The sequence below is a fragment of the Delphinapterus leucas genome, chromosome 6 (assembly GCF_059928025.1).
Source record: "Delphinapterus leucas isolate spDelLeu-1000000601 "Yukka" chromosome 6, BTC_Dleu_Yukka2, whole genome shotgun sequence".
Taxonomy (NCBI): domain Eukaryota; kingdom Metazoa; phylum Chordata; class Mammalia; order Artiodactyla; family Monodontidae; genus Delphinapterus; species Delphinapterus leucas.
The window spans coordinates 8,364,922-8,382,984 of NC_143134.1; the positions used below are offsets into that span (position 1 = coordinate 8,364,922).

At 44.1% G+C, this 18,063-nt stretch overlaps 1 protein-coding gene across 5 annotated transcripts in view; it reads right to left on the minus strand.

Moving 5' to 3' along the window:
- The window catches only part of SPOCK3 (SPARC (osteonectin), cwcv and kazal like domains proteoglycan 3), a 424,772-nt gene extending 406,992 nt beyond the window's left edge, over positions 1-17,780 (minus strand). For all 5 annotated transcript variants that reach the window (XM_089912672.1, XM_089912671.1, XM_089912669.1 and 2 more), the window contains exon 1: positions 17,595-17,780. In XM_089912672.1, coding sequence (XP_089768798.1) covers positions 17,595-17,765 — 171 coding nt within the window. In that variant the 5' untranslated portion in view covers positions 17,766-17,780. The remainder of the gene's footprint in view (positions 1-17,594) is intronic.
- Positions 17,781-18,063: the final 283 nt, after the last annotated feature.

Here is an 18,063-nt window from a genome sequence, read left to right on the forward strand (position 1 = left end):
CCTGAAAGTATAAGAAAGTAAGCACTGAATTTCTGAATCTTTTAAGATTTTTTCAAAAGAGCACTGAATACAAAATTCCATATCAGGATGTTAATTAGCAGAGTCACCATAAAAGACGGTAAACGTTCAGATGACATTTCATCACGTGGGTCTGCTCATTTACCGCACTGTCACAAGGCTGCAGGATTCAGATCTGTGAAGTTTTATTATAATGACAATCAACACCTTGACCCTACACTACTCTACTATAAAATGATACGGGACTATTCCAGCAATTGGAACGCATGATTTGATTTCAAACTATGCTCTCAGAGGCCTCATTTCTGCTTCGGATTTTACAGGCGTAGATACCACCTCCATGGCAATTGGCTGAGGATGCCGTCAAGATGAAAACTGAGAAACCGCTTAAGGAAATATACAAACCGCTCAATAGCTAGTGGAGATAATTCCTGGTTTGGGTCTTGTATGTGTTGTTATTACTGTTTTCATACAGTTTAAAGAATAAAATATCCACAAATAGCAGTTGTTACTATCCTTCTTAAGCAACTTTAATCTATGTTATAGATTATATATCTGTCTTCCTTCAGTAATTTAGATTCTCCAGAGTTGAATGCTGAACACGATAGGATTACATGTAGGAAGAAGAAAGTTTATGTGAGAAGTTGTCATTTCAACTGCATTTAGGATAATTAAACATTATAGTTTTCTTAATTCACATGATTAAACTTCAGACTACGAAATATATCTCAGAGCACTTGTGTCTTTTCGAGAGGGGTTTTCCAAATAGTGTTCTTAACACTATATTTTTATTACAAAATCAGGTTAAGAAGTTTCCTTTCAACACATGCTCTTCCAGAAAAGAAGAAGAAATCTATAAATTTCCCTCTGCTCCACTGTTACGTACAGTGAAGGAACCAATCCTCTGAGTTTTAAGGGCACTTTACGATGTTTCTTCTTTCTTAGGATTCTCATGTTTAGAGAGTTTGAGTTTAAACAAAAAGACTAAGGGAAAATCCTTTTTCTAGCTTTGAAACCTTGACTTGGGGCTGCTAACTTCTGTGGCAACGTTTGGCAAAAATCCAGCAGCCTACTGTTGACAATTTCCTAGGCGTTATAGACCAGGAGGTGCAAGAACATGTACGACATGGAAACCCTTACTAATGTTCTTTTTTTTTCTTTTTTTTTTTTTGCTGTACGCAGGTCTCTCACTGCTGTGGCCTCTCCCGTTGCGGAGCACAGGCTCTGGATGCACGGGCCCAGCCGCTCCGCGGCATGTGGGATCTTCCCGGACCGGGGCACTAACCCATGTCTCCTGCATCCGCAGGCGGACTCTCAACCACTGCGCCACCAGGGAAGCCCTGTTTTGTTTTTAAATATAGTTCAAACTTGATGGTAAAAAGCAACACCGTTCTTATAAAATAAACGAGAGCTTAAACGCAGAAGTCAGATACTTAAGAAAGACTGTCTAAGGAATTGGGAAGGAAGCCAAGTTCCATGATGACACGCGCACTAAAACCCTGGGAAAAAATAAAATAAAATGCTGTAGCATCAACTACTAGTATGCACCTGGGCTCTGAGCTCTGTGTTAACTGTGACTTTGCACACCTGAGCGGAAGGGCCGTGGGCCCGCCCACGCGCCCCGTGTCTCCCAGTTTCATGAGCCCCCTTCTGCGGCCTGCAGAGCGACGGCACTGCCCCGCCACCAACACCAGCCTCGCCAGGTGTGTCAGGGCAGGCGCGGGAAGAGGGAGGCTGCAACTGACTGTGGAGAGCAGGGAGGGGTTAGGACACACTGGCACAAAAAATGAGAACTGTTAGGGGAGAGATGAGAAGCTGGGCAAAGGGCCTCTGTGCAGGCGTTCAGGTGAGAACCGCCTAGAGAGAAGGAGGGATGCTGGCCCGGCTGGGGTGTGGGTGCCTGAGACAGAAAACAGGGAAGAGAGCAGGTGATGAAGGGCCTTGGATGTCAGTGGGGCTGACATTTGAGCAGGAGCTCCCGGTGAGATGTGTGTATCCCCAGGAGGGTCCCAGCTGTCCACGGTGACCTCATGCTGAGATGCTACCTGGAGGGACTTCCCACCACCAGAACCTGCCTACAGCCTGGAGGCCTCAGAGACCTGGTTCCATCAGCAGGAAGCAGTGTCCCTGTGGCTGGTACCGTCTCTCCTGAGCTCCACTGAAATCACGAGTGGGCTGGGTGAGCCCGGGCCTGAAGAGGAATTTGTGTCACCCACCTGCTGCAGAACCTCAGACCAACCTCAGAAGCAACCACTGTCTCTCTCCTGAGCTATTTCTCTCGCTCACTTCAGAGCCCATCTGATGAACAATCTTCCTCCAAGTATGTTTTACGATTGCAAACAGCGAACCTCAACCCTAACAGGTTTAGGAATCACACAGTATCCCTCTAAGATGACTCCACACCTATATGAACTGATCCGTTATGTGGCGATGCCACAGTTTTTTTCATGGAGGGAAGTTTACAGGTGCAGCCAAATGTAGTCCTGCTCTGTCCTAAGTGAAAGAGTGAACAGGAGTTTCCAACAGAGGGGCAAAAAGATCCAAGCTGTACTTTGGGAGAAATAATGTATTGATAAAGCGTTAGATGCTGTAGGCACAGAAGAGCCTAGAAACATGGAAGCCATCCATCCACAAGACTAGCCCAGGTGGAAGGGGGGGGATCCCAGCCAAGGATGAGAGACGACCTTGCGGGACCTTGCAGGTGAGCTGGTGGGGACAGTGCGGGCGAACAGGGGCCCACACACTTCAGTAAATATTGCCCTGAAACTCTGAGAGCCTTAGGAAAATCTCTGCACAGCTGAAAGCTGAAGACTGTCCTAAGCTCTGCAGAAATGGCTATACTGATATTGTGACATCAATACTGCTAAACCCCTGTAAAAATTAAACTGTACAAGTGTCATCATACCGTCAAGGAGAAAGTTCTTTAAATTCATAGGTTAATTCAAATGTAAAAAAAGTTAAACCCAAGAACTACAATAAAAAAAGGTTTTTAGGGCTTCCCTGGTGGCGCAGTGGTTGGGAGTCCGCCTGCCGATGCAGGGGACGTGGGTTCGTGCCCCGGTCCAGGAAGATCCCACATGCCGCGGAGCGGCTGGGCCCGTGAGCCATGGCCGCTGAGCCTGCGCGTCCGGAGCCTGTGCTCCGCAACGGGAGAGGCCGCGACAGTGAGAGGCCCGTGTACCGCAAAAAAAAAAAAAAAAAAAAAAAAAAAAAAAGGTTTTTATTCAACCACAAATACAAATCAGAAACACTGCAGTCTAATCCAACAACAAAAAAGTGAAAATTAGTTATTCAAGTTCAACAATTAATAACAAATGGGTTTTAATTACACATAAGACCACCTGTACCTAGAACTACCTACTACTTACAAGGATTACTGCTCACAAAGAACTTATTTTTGGAGTCCAAGGTGAGAGCTATGGAGTCAGTAAACTTGAGAGCCATTCAGGGCACACAAACAGGCAGACCAATTAGAAGTCAGCGAATAGCTTTCAGCTCAGAAAATGATTACGTGAACAGGAACATACATGTCCCAGAGCCCCATGGTCGTCAGCTTCGCCCTAGATGACATTTGTTGCTTTACTCTTCTTCTGATCTGGGTAGCAGGTGAGGGAGCCACACCCGAGGCCAGCGTGAGCAGGGGACCAGCAGGAGAAGTGCCTTTGCCACCTGTGACCTTGGTGACCCGGCCTTCCAAACCACAAGTCAGACCAGCAGCACGTGTAAATAAAGAGGCCCTCAGTCAAAGAATAAACACAAGGCTTTCGGCAGCAAAGGCCAGTTGGCTTTCGGCTACTCAGCAAACAAAGCAGTTCTGAAACTGGATTTCCAGATCCCACCGCCTGACCTATAAGCTGTGGCGGTTCTCAATGATATTCAAAACTGGATGCATGGCAAACGTTCAAAATGCATCTCCCCCCTCAAATACTTCCTATTCGCGAGATGTCTTCTCCTATCTTGACTAGTAATTTGCTATCCGAATTAAACATGTCATTCCCCACTGGCAATTTTCCCGTGTTTTAAATTCTTTTACTTAGGCAAATATGTGAAATAAAAAACTAACTGAAAGCATTCAATTCTGAAACCAACGATTTTCAGCGACAACACTAGCAAGCCAAGCAGGCCTGTGTGACCAACAAGAAATTCTGAGGATAAAGTGATCAACGTGATGATCTACCTAAAACCATGACTTTCCCTGGGGGTGACTTTCAAATGTCACAGCTTCCAAACCAGCAGCGCCTCAGTCAGACCAGCATGGAGCGTGCCCTTGATTCACACAGTTTCAGGAAGCCCAACAGTCTTTTAAAACGATAAAGCGTTTAACATCTGAACTCCAAGAAATTATGTTTCATGTCAAAGAAACAGTTTGCAGGTCATACGAAGGTAGTGCTTGTTGATACCATGTTCCAGAAAAGCTGTGCCTCAGGGAATGTTCATTGAGGTGAATGTGACTGCCCAGGGACTTGGGGAAGAAGCGCAGATGTCACCAGGACGGTCCTACTGGAAGACTATAACCTCACCCTACACTGTACACTACAGAAGGCCTAGAAATATCCCCGTATTCTAAAACTGCTCTTCAGCAGATGCTAATACCATGTGTCCAGGCAACTAGCAAGCCCATATTTCAGACGCTTGAGAAGATCCTGCCTAGAAAGCCCCGCGTAAATATTCTGAAAGTCACGGAGTAAGCTGGTGATAGAAGAGTCAAAATGAGCTGTGATTAAGGGACCATCAAATTACTATTTTAGGAGCTAGAGCTAGTAAGCATTTAACCAGATTCAGGAAGCTAATGGCCTGCAATGTTTTATCTACCTGGGGACACAATTAGATTAAGTTGTTGCATTTCTGGCCCTCCTCCTTCTTTTATTCCTGCTAAATAATGGGCTTTTCCTATGCTAAGAGTAAAAAACCCACAGAATTATCTGGAACATGCAACACATACCAGAATAACTATAAAATACAGAAATTATTAAATCTTAAGTCACTCCATATTTTCTTCAGTATGCAGCTAATTAATTTTGCTCTTTTGTTACAAAACTCTAAAAGCAGAGAATTCGTGTTCAGTGAAATAGTTCATACTGAATAACGTCAATGAAATTCTAGATAGAGAAGTCTCCAAACAGAAGTAGACAACAAAAGTATTTTAAAAGCAAGACATGCTCTAACCTATCTTAAATATGACACAATTTCATTTTTAAAAAAAATCAACGGTGTTCCATCAATCTTTGATATTCAAAATGGGAAATGTAGAAAAATAAGTGATCTACCATGGACAGAACTTGGCAGGCTGCGTCAGCACCCATTCAACAGTGATCACACTTACAGGAGTAGGTGTTGACTGTATACAATAAAAATTTCTGGATTTCTAGTCTAAAATTGTAAGACATAATTCCTTTTCCACTTTCTTGACTTTGAAAATAAATCCACAACTGTAGCAGGGGGAATGCAGGCACAATGGTGCAGAGTGGTTCCCAAAGATGCTATAGGTGTCCTCAGAAGGCCAGTCACAGCCACATAAGGACACATTACTCCTCCTTTTCACAGCACTCCTGCCCACCGAAGATATATTCAGAACTGTCCTGTGATATCGAAAAAATTCATTACTAAGTAAAAATGCTGGTACTATGCATGGTCACATATACTATGCCTGTCTGGATAAAACACTGTTCTACTGGAAGTCTTCCATTGTAGCTTCAAGATGAAACGGTCAAACTATAGTAATATCACTGTAACTCTGTATAAGAGACACTCTCTCCATAATTGTAATAAAAATTCCAAGTCTTTATCAATTTATTGGTCTAGCAGACAAGAACCAAAAAGATGGTAATTGTGACCATTTAAAAGGACCCAACATAACATTTCAAATGAAAAAAAAAAACTAATTTCAGTTGCTTGTAATTACTCACTGAAAGTGGTCAACTGTTAATAAATAAGAAACAGAAAAATAAACATGATCTTTAGAGCTAATAGTCTCACTAATTTTTTTTTTCTTTTTTTTTGCGGTATGCGGGCCTCTGACTGTTGTGGCCTCTCCCGTTGCGGAGCACAGGCTCCGGACACGCAGGCTCAACGGCCATGGCTCACAGGCCCAGCCGCTCCGCGGCATGCGTGATCCTCCCGGACCGGGGCACGAACCCGCGCCCCCTGCATCGACAGGCGGACTCTCAACCACTGCGCCACCAGGGAAGCCCAGTCTCACTAATCTTAAGCAGGTTAATTAAGCTTGTTGAAACTAAGTCTTCCCCATTTGTAAAACATATATCAATAATGTCTACTTCTCAGGTTGGTAAAAAAATAATGATAAAAATGGGCAAAGGACTTGAATAGACATTTCTCCAGGTGACATACAAATGGCCAATGGGTACACGAAAAGATGCTCAACATCACTAATCATGGGGTAAATGCAAATCAAAACTACAGTGAGAGGGGCTTCCCTGGTGGCGCAGTGGTTGAGAGTCTGCCTGCCGATGCAGGGGACACGGGTTCGTGCCCCGGTCCGGGAAGATCCCACATGCCACGGAGCGGCTAGGCCCGTGAGCCATGGCCACTGAGCCTGTGCGCCACAACGGGAGAGGCCACAACAGTGAAAGGCCCGCGTACCGCAAAAAAAAAAAAAAACAAAAAAAACAAAAAAAAAACTACAGTGAGATACCACCTCATACCTGTTGGGAAGGCCATCATCAAAAACCAGAAACAAGTGTTGTTAAGGATGTGGAGAAACTGGAACCCTTGTGCACTGTTGGTTCGGAAGTAAATTGGTGCAGTCACTATGGAGAACAATATGGAGGTTCCTAAAAAATTTTTAAATAGAACTACCATATGAGCCAGCAATCCCAATTCTGAGTATATATCCAAAGAATTGAAAGCAAGATCCTGAAGACATATTTGCACACCTATGTTCATGGCAGTCTATTTCTACTGCCAAGAGGTGAAAGCAATCCAAGTGTCCATCCATGGATGAATGGATAAACAAATGTGTGTGGTGTATACACACAGTGGAATATCATTCAGCTTTAAAAAGGAAGGAAATCCTGCCATTTGCAACAACATGGATAAACTCTGAGGGCATTATGCTCAGTAAAATAGCCAATCACAAAAAGACAAATCCGTACGATTCTACTTACATGAGACGCCTAAAGTCGTCAAATTAATAAAAGCAGAAAGTATACGGGTGATGGCCAAAGGCTGCGGGAGGGGAACAGGAGTTGTTTACCAGGTGCAGTTTCAGTTTTGCGACATGAAAATGCTCTAGAGATGGTTGTACAACAACGTGGATACACTTAATGCTACTATACTATACACTGAAAAATGGAAAATATGGTAAATGCTATATTATGTGTTTTTTACTACAATTAAAAATATTTTTTAAAGATTCTACTAAATGTAATTATATACTTAGTATGTCTGGCACCTAACAGACACCAAAAAATAGTAATTATAGGCCAAGAAGCATCATACCGCAGTGCGAGATCCAAAATGTCGGGACTGGGGAAGCCCTGACTGGTCCTTGTCAGCCCAGTGACCCAGGAGGAAAAAAGGTCGAGGTCAAGGCAAACAGCTCACTGGAAATAATAAGAATCCCTTCCGTGGGCACAGGGAGTATTTCCAAGAAATACTGAGATGGTTGAAACAGGCCCAGTAGTGACCTGTATCTTCCTCCCTGTACTCGCCTGGCCTCCTTCCTCCCAGCATCCCTCCCGCCCCTGTGATAAGCTGACATCCCGGCTGCCCTTGGAGAAAGGAAGGGAGCCATGTCCCTCACTCCTGGCCTGTGGGACAGTCCCACCTGGCCACCTGCAGTCCTTTCCAGCACAAGCTGTGTGTCCCCCACTCTCTCAAGTCCCTCCTGCTGGACAGAAAGTGGCCACTGACGGAGACCCGAGAGGATGACTGAATCCCAGGCCTGGACCACCTGCTTCCTGAGGGCCGGTTACACGGTGGGGAGGTGAAATCCTATCTGTACCCAGGCACTCAGATTCAGTCCCCTTAGGCAGGAACTCAACACATCGCTACCTGAAATACCAGCAATTGTAAGTGAGGCAGAAGTGACGGAAATGAATATATCTGGTTGCGCCGTGAACTGTCTGGGCTCAGATGCACATCTATGAATTGAAGTGCAGTAGTCACATAAGAGAGGGGGGACACTGGGTTTGATATTACCTAGTGGGCAGCAAAAAATCTCTAAAGGCTTTAGAGCAACAGTGTTCTGTGGTCGAAGAGAAACTGCAGAAGAAGTAGATGGATTGGCAGAGGGGATGCAGGGATGCACAGCATGACAGTCCATGGTCAAGTGGACGTGGTCACAGTGGCCCAGCACGTCCACCGGGGCACACTGTGGACTGACGGGTGAAGGCAGTTCAGGATTTGACACCTGACATTTTATAACAATTAAATATTCATTCAAATTACAAAACTGGGTGGAGGGTGGCCAGAAAGGGAAATGGTCCCTAGAAAGCACACAGATCTGAAAGGCTTTCCCTGCGACCGGGCAGGTGGCAGGTGAATCTCACATAGGGCTCCTTCATGGTCAGTGTTCTCTAATCTTTACTCCCAGCTGGTCACTGTGCGGATGCCCATGAACTGCAGGGGTGTGAGGTGGAGAGAGCACAGTCTACTGTGGTATAGAGTTCACAGCCCAACAGGGCAGGGAAATCTGTAAGCTAACAGAAGCAGAAAGAGCTGAAAAGATTAAAGGATGTTCATAGATGGAAAGACGCATGTAAATACTCCAGGAGCGTATGGGACTTGGATAGGGAATGTAGAAGGTTCACAGATTGCTTAAAAAATAAATACAGAAAATAAAAGAAAAGAATTCTGGCCCCGATCATGAAAACTCAAGCTGTATAAGGACAGAAAATGTTACTGTGAGTCAGAGGCCTGAGATCTAAAAGCAGTCTTACATGGAAACAACCTAAATGTCCATCGACAGATATATGGATAAAGACGATGTGGTGCATATATACAATGGAATATTACTGAGCCATAAAAAAGAATGAAATAATGCCATTTGCAGCAACATGAATGGACCTGGAGATTATCCTACTAAGTGAAGTAATTCAGAGAAAGACCAATATCATATGATATCACTTATGTGTGGAATCGAAAACATGACACAAATGAACTTATCTACAAAGCAGAAACAGACTCACAGACATAGAGAACAGACTTATGTTTGCCAATGGGGAGGGGGTGGGGAAGGGGCAGAGTGGGAGTTTGGCATTAGCAGATGTAAGCTATTACATATATTCAAAAGGATGGATCAACAACAAGGTCATACTGTAGAGCACAGAGAACTATATCCAATATCCTGTGATAAACCATAATATAAAAGAATATGAAAAAAGAATGTATGTATAACTGAATCACTTTGCTGTACAGCATAAATTAACATTGTAAATCAACTATACTACAATAGAAAAATAAAATAAAACCAGTCTTATTGTAAGAGCAGGAAAATAAATGCTTTATAGCAGTGCTTGCTGTTCCTTTTGTATATCTAGCTAAAAGTTTATAAAAGTATATCTAGCATAGAAACCCCAACAAGCTGACTCCCCATAAGAACCAGGAAAGCACACACGGACCACACACGTAACAGCAAACGAGATCACGTTCTCAATTCATGAGATGCGGAAAACTTAACCAGAAAAAAAAACACTGATCCGTGTCTTAACATTTTAGGGGGGCTGTCTGCTTTCTAACTAACATATAAAAGTAATATCTATAATACAATATACCAACACCTTGGTTTTCTAATTATTTAATCTGTTACCTATTTGAAGAGGCACACACACAGGTAAACCATATATACAACACATATACATTTATGCACAGACCGCTATGTACATACGTATACACATACAGAACATGTATTCACACACACATACAGAGTAACTTATTTCTCAATCCTCTTAGTTACACTTTCCTAATAATTCACGAGAAGTTATGAGAGCTGGATAGTTAAAGTGTTACCCACGCCCCTAACTTCTATCTGTCAGAAGGAAGCCAGGGCAAATCGACTCAATTTTGTACTCGGTTCAGGCCTCCTGATGGGGTCTGACAATGCGGTGTCAGCTCCACCCAGGAGCCCCTCTGCAGAAACGGCAGGTCCCTGGGCATCGTCTGACCTGCTTCCTCACATGATGCTAACTTATCTAAACCTACCCTACATTCTGACACCGTGGTGAGTGTGGGGGGGCAGGGGGGATAGTGATATGAAACAGGGATGTGGAGACTGTATAAAACCAGTGCTTAACCAGGGCCAGGGCTTAACCAGGGCCAGGGCTTAACCAGGACCCTGATGACCAGGAGAGGTCAGGATGCTGCGTGGGGATGGCCCCTTGCGGCTGAGGCCACTCACTGGCCCATGGCCTTTAAAGCCTGTTGCTTCCTTTAGGAGGTCAACCGCCTGTCTCTCTAGTAACCCTCCGATTTTAACAATATGAACAACAGTCCAAGATAAAAAAACATCTCATGCTATAGTCTCACCAGCTCTGATCTGCAAATACGGACACTGTCTACAAAGGCTGCTATGGATTTGGATTTTTTTTTTTTTTTTTTTTGCGGTACGCGGGCCTCTCACCGTTGTGGCCTCTCCCACGCACAGGCTCAGCGGCCATGGCTCACGGGCCCAGCCGCTCCGCGGCACGTGGGATCTTCCCGGACCGGGGCACGAAACCGTGTCCCCTGCATCGGCAGGCGGACTCTCAACCACTGCGCCACCAGGGAAGCCCACGGATTTGGAATTTTAAACACACTGTGGCCCACTGTCATCAAAAGATTAAAAGACAGAGAGAAAAACAATCGTGAAAATGCAAGGAATTAACTGTGAAGAATTCCCAAGAAGACCCGATGTTCTCAACTGTGATAAAACATAATAGTGTCACATTTTAAAATGTGGTTTCATAGTGAGAAGCACTAAAAATATACTTTAAAAAAAATCAGAATTGGATATCCACTACTGAGAAAGTATTCCTGAACAGAGAGAATAATGGTCTAATGTGTTAAATTTCCCCAAATTGTTATTGTTTAATTGGATTTTTGGTGCATATTGTTGAAAAGCAAAGTAATACATGTCTTGCCTACTATTAAAGTACCACAAAAGGGGTCATTTCACAAGACATATGCATATGAACTCATCACACCATACACCTTAAATATATACAATTGTATTTGTCAATTATATCTCAGTAAAAAAAAAGAGCCTCAGTTTTGAGGGGACACCGGGTAGTCGGGACACACAGCCAGGGCCCTTTGTAAACCTAAGAAACTCACTGAGAGGGGTCTTTTAAAGATTTCCATTGTCTGAACTGTAATGCCTTTTATTTTTAGTTTTTTAACATCTTTATTGGAGTATAATTGCTTTACATTGTTGTGTCAGTTTCTGCTGTATAACAAAGTGAATCAGCTATATGTATACATATATCCCTGTATCCCCTCCCTCTTGTGCCTCCCTCCCACCCTCCCTATCCCACCCCTCTAGGTGGTCACAAAGCACCCAGCTGATCTCCCTGTGCTATGCGGCTGCTTCCCAGTAGCTATCTATTTTACATTTGGTAGTATATGTAAGTCCATGCTACTCTCTCACTTCGTCCCAGCTTACCCTTCCCCCTTCCCGTGTCCTCAAGTCCATTCTCTACGCCTGTGTCTTTCTTCCTGTCCTGCCCCTAGGTTCGTCAGAACCTTTTAAATTTTTTTTTAGATTCCATATATATATATGTTAGCATACAAGGTGAAGTAAGTCAGAAAGAGAAAAAGAAATACTGTATGTAATGCCTTTTAACTCAAGAGTAGTTTCCTTGGAGTAGGCAGAGAAACCATCCTATTTACTTTCTAACAGCTGTGTCCCAGTTAACAGATGACGGGGTTGGGGGGTGCTTTATTCCTCAGCAGCCACTAAGGATGCGGAAACATCCCCCCATCAGCCTTCTCTCTCAAATAATCTGTTCGCTCGAACCCCAACTCAAATGAAAAGGGAAAGAAAAAGAAAAAAGTTCATAAGAGTTTGAGATTAGCAGATGTAAACTATTATAGAGAGAATACATAAACAACAAGGTCCTCCTGTAGAGCACAGGGAACTACTGATATACTCAATATTCCGTGATAAACAATGAAAAAGAATAAGACCATACACACACACACACACACACACACACACGTATAACTGAATCAATTTGCTGCACACCAGAAATTAGCACATTGTAAATCAGCTATACTTCAATAAAATTTTAAAAACAAGAAGTCCATAAGTGTTTACTTACTATTCAGTATATCCAAATCAGGCATTTTTAAAAGACCAACTTATAATTTGAGTGCCTCTGAGACACCTCGACCTATATTTTACATTTTCACAACACTTCACATGTCCCTTAATTTACGTTAAGGTTGCATTTTTAAAGTTAAATTGTAAAACTTTACTACCTACTGCTTCCTATACATCTAAAGAGTATTAAAAATTACTCAAGGAACAAATGTAATTGAAGTTGATTTCAGGTTTTGCAGCACAAATGGTAACCACTTCTTAAAACAGTGTTCAAAACGAGCCCCCGGTTTTTAATTTGTTTTTTGAAGTGATGGAGTTGTGGTTATGATTTTTTTTTGACTCTACTTTTTTATTTTATTTTATTTTTGGCTCTGTTGGGTCTTCACTGCTGCGCACGGGCTTTCTCTAGTTGTGGTTCGCGGGCTCTAGAGCACAGGCTCAGTAGTTGTGGCGCACGGGCTTAGTTGCTACGCGGCATGTGGGATCTTCCCAGACCACGGCTCGAACCTGTGTCCCCTGCATTGGCAGGCAGATTCTTAACCACTGTACCACCAGGGAAGCCCCTTAAGACTCTACTTCTGTAGAGCAGTTTTAGGTTCACAGAAAAACTGAGAGGAAGGTACCGAGATTTCTCATATACGCACTGCCCACACGTGCATGAATTTCCCTTGTCACCCTCCCCACCGGTTGGGACATTTGTTACAATGTTACAATTGATCCCACTACAGGACACATCACAGTCACCCAAAGTCCATGGTTTACCTTAGGGCTCACCCTTGGGCTTGGACAAATGTACAGTAACATGTATCTACCACCTTACTATCATGCAGACTATTTTCACTGCCCAAAATATCCTCTGTGGTGCATGTATCTTTTCAAATTATAGTTTTCTCCAGATATATGCCCAGGAGCGGGATCGCTGGATTATATGGTAACTCTACTTTTAGTTTTTTAAGGAACCTCCATACTGTACATATCTGAAGAAAACGAAAACACTAATTCCAAAAGATACACACACCCAAATGTTCACAGCAGCATTATTTACAATAGCCAAGACATGGAAGCAACCTAAATGTCAATGGACAGAGAACTGGATAAAGAAGTTGTGGTACATATATACAAATGGAATACTACTCAGCCATAAAAAAGAAGGAAACAATGCCACTTGCAGCAACATGGATGGACCTAGAGATTATCATACTGAGTGAACTAAGTCAGACAGAGAAAGACAAGTATCATATGATATCACGTATATGTGGAATCTAAAAAAATGATACAAATGAGCTTATTTACAAAACAGAAACAGACTCACTCACAGACATAGAAAACAAACTTATGGTTACCGAAGGGGAAAGGCTGGTGGAAGGGATAAATTAGGAGTTTGGGGTTAAAATATACATACCACTATATATAAAATAGATAATCAACAAGGACCTACTGTATAGCACAGGGAACTATACTCAGTATCTTGTGTGTGTGTGTGTGTGTGTGTGTGTGTGTATATGTATATATATACACACACACATACATATATCTTGTATTTATATATATAACTGAATCACTTTATTGTAGACCTGAAACTAACACAACATTGTAAATCAACTATATTTCTGAAAAAAAATTTTTTTAAAGTATCTTTGATAAAAAAAAAAAAGATTTCTCTGTGATCCACCTATTCATCCCTACCTCTTCCCCCTACCCACCACTACCAGATATTTTTATTGAAAAAGAAATGTAACCCAGAAGCATTGGAATTTCAATTTAAGGACAGAATTCTGATTTGATTATATGAGTTATTTAAAAGTAGCATGACCAACACTGCCACTTTTGCTAGAATTTTATTGTACTGCTGCCAACATACGGTATCCCTCTATCATTCCTAATTAGTATATGTCTTCCAGTGAAATCAATAATATAAAAGGTTGATGGCGGTATTATATCATTCACTGCCGATTAATTTATTGGTTTCCAAATTCCATACTCATTTATTACATGATAAAGAGTATAGTTTAATTGACTTATAAATCATAAATGTTTGAAATATATAATATATAAACCATGTGATTCATGGTTTCCTTATAATAATACTGATATCCAATTCTCCTAATAGACTGGTGTATATATTCATCTTTGCAAAAACGGGGTGAGGGGGTCTCTACCCTGTACCTGGTGAAGGTCGTAGTATTCCCACAATTCCCCCACTGAGGAGTCTTGGGTTCTGGATTGTATCACCACTCAACAGAACTAAAAAAGTAGAAAATGCCATGCAACCAGGGTATCTACTTAACATACCCCGAGGTTGAGAGTTTTTTGTCTGCTTTATTTCAACATCTCATCATTATACCCTGAATAGGCTGGCTCAATCTACCACACTTATTTTAAAATGTGTTGACCTCTTTCTATCTTCAAATTAAACTTTTATTTTTCCTAAAACATGGAGACTAGAATCTCTACAGGAATTTTATACCAATAACCAAATATAATACATCCTTTTGCTTTTCAAAAGGATACAAGTTCTCTGTGTCTATACGTCATTTTGTACACTTTAAAAGGGCCACAAAAGTTTATTCAAAGAGCGTTGCTAGTACAGGGTATAGAGTGGTCACAATTACTTGAAGCTTCTCCTATGTTAATACTTTCTCACTGTAAGCTTGCCTGTGGTTTTCTTATTTCTCTGTGATTTATCCTGAGGAAACTGGGAAGATGACTCATCCTTCACCACCGAGTCATCAATGATCCTGCTTCTTCTGTTCACCTACTCTCACGTATTTCCTAACCATGGTCCTTATTTCTAAAGCTCTATTATATAAAACAATTTATATTATATAAAACCTACTTCAAGACTACATTTATTTTAAAAAATCATTCAATTAAAATAGAATGATTAATTGTATTTTCAACTATTATTCAAAATAGTTTTCAAATATTATTCCAAAGAAGATATATTTCCAGCTTGCATTAAGGAGTTACTTCTAAAATAATGGTAACTGTGTAAAATAGCCACAAGAAGGTAAGAATTCATTTCAGCATCAATTATGCTGAGAAATCTCAAAGCTTTTTTCTAAATGAAATTAATTATATTTTAATGGGAGAAAAGCACTCAACAGAAGTGCTTCAGTCAAACTGTTTCCAAAAGAAGAGGTTCAGATTTCCTTGTTTCTTTGCCTTCATAAAACTGAGTATGCAACACCATTATTTAAGATATCAGAGCTGAGGCAGAACATTTAAAGGTAGATTCCGTGCAGTACAGACTTGTTTCAAGCAATGCCTCCTAACGGTGTGTTCCCAGTTTAAAATGAACCAACCAATAAACAACATTGTGAAAAAGACAGAAAGAAATTATCAAGCTAACAACTCCCCAAAACGTAAAGAAAATATGTAAATTGGCAGTGGGGTGGGTGGTCTAAATAAGGATCCAGCATGCATTCTGCATTGAGACCTCACACTGTCAGCACACCTTTTATCATGCTAACAAATAAGCTACAGGTGGTTCAAACGGGAACAATCACTTATCTCCTGCCTGCCCTCCAGAAGCCATCCACAAAATTTAACTGTCTTACTAAAACGGTAAGCCTGAAACCTTGCAGAAGTTTTTCAAATAAATCCTTATTACATTTGCATGTACATTTGCATGTACTTCAAACATGTCTGCCCCCCCCCAAAAAAACTCAGTAAATCCTTTACTTAAATTTAACATATAATTTTGATGGATTTTGCCCCTGAGATCACATAAGCATAACTGCAAACACGATAGCAAAACAATAGTCTACTTGGTCTCCGTAGAAGCTGGCTGCAGGAATCCTGGAATATTTAATCCTTCCAGGCCACTCAGCTTTCTCAAGTCGTTTAAATCAAGCACATTTACAAACTGTCCGAGTATAGACTGGTTTGCTCTTAATAATTCAATAAAGTAATTTCAATGAAGTCAGAGAATACTAAGGTATTCAAGATTTAAAATATGTTTTAGAGAAGGAAGCATAAAATCCATTTTCTAAAGATTTTTAAAGTAGCCATTCAGCAACGAAATGTCATAATAGGAAGCATTATTCGAACAGTTACAAATGTTCAACCCAAACGAAGGCAGGGTGAATAGAAATTTTCCCCTAGGTTTAGAAATATTTCATTCGCCTGCTGGCCTTTTGGATCGTATTCGACATCAGCAACAACTTGAATAAAACAGGAGTGTAAGGGGTTCGCCGGTACAAGAAATTGTACTCAGTAGTAAAATGTTGCTTAGGCTTCACTCACAGGCATGTAAGACAGAGCCCTGCTAAATGCGACCATCATCGTTTTCCACCACCTATACGCAGGCCTATTATCAATGAGATGCTACGTCGAATTTTAGGTAAAAATGAGCGTTTCTTGAGGAATCCGGCTGCCAGAATCGGCTCCGCGTTGGGCTTGGCTTGTCAGCCACTTCTTACGAGGGGTATTGCGAGCGACTGGGGGTGAAGGGCGCAGGATGAAACTAGCCCGAGCTTCCACTCACTTTCCCAATTTTCCAAATGAGGACGGAGTGTGATCTGCCCGAGGGAGCAGATCCGCCTCTGCGCACGAGGCGCTGCGGGCGGGTCCTGAGGGTCCTCAGGTGTGCGGAGCTCTGCTGGCGTCTGCCAACGCGACCACAGAGGCTTAAGTGGGGCGGGGGGAGGGGCAGCCCTACCGGGACCACCGTGCCCGGCCCCGCGGCTGCGCTGCGTCCGCGTGCGGTGGACACTGACCAGCAGGTGCACGGCGACCCGCGGTCGGGTCTCAGGTACAGGCTGCGTCTCGATAGCCCTCATCGTCCCTGAGGAAGCTCCCAGGTAGGATGCGGGACTTGTGGGAGGGGGGGGGGGTCCCCAGCTTAACCCTGTCACTGCCGCCCCGGCAGCCCACCCTCGCCGCACAGAGTCTGCAACATCTTGATCGAGTGCAGGTCGTCGCCGGGTGTGGAGGCTGACGCTCACCGGGGCCCCAGACACCCGCCGTCCCCGGGAGCGGGCGGGCGCCTACGAGCCCACACCTTCCCGCTCCCGCCCCCCAGGCCACCGGGTGCGCTGCCAGCCGCGGGATCGAGCCCACCTCAGCGAAACGCCTCGCCAGCCCCCTGGCCGTGCCCGCCAGCGCCAGGCCCCGTGCAAAGTTGGGCAGGTGGCACTTTGCGAACCTTTGGGGGCGGGGAGAGGACCGTGGGGACCTGGGGGCACCCGGACCCCGGGTAGGCGACCCCCCAGCACGGCGCGGCCTCCAAGGCGCCCACTTCCTCCCCGCGCCCCAACTTGACCCCCACCCCGCCCCGGGCAGCGCGCTCGAGCGCGGGAAGGCGCCGACTTACGTCTCGGAATCGGTTCCACTGTCCGGCCTCCCGGTCGTACTGGGACACCGTGCTGAGCCATTGTTTGTCGTCCAGAAAATTGCCGCCGTCCGGCCGGCCCGCGGCCGCCGCCAGAGCCTGCGCGCACCAGGCGGCCGCGCACACGCACAGCACGGCCGGCGCCCGGAGCATCTGTGGACGGAAAAAGCGGGGCCGGTTCACACGAGGGCCCGGACCGCGCGTCTCGGCCGGGAGCTGGGTGGGGCGGGAGGAGGTCCGGCGCCAACCCCGTGGGCCGCCCGGCCCCGCCGGACGCACTGGACACGCTCCCGGAGCCGTTCCCGGTTCCCGTGGCCGCCGCCGGCCCCGCGCGCCCGTGCCCACCCGTGGCCGCCGCTCGGTCTGCGCGCCCCTCCGTCCTTCCCTCCCCCATCCACGCTCCCTTTCCCCGCCCCGCCTCCCCGGGACCCCTCCCCGACCCCTCTCCCGT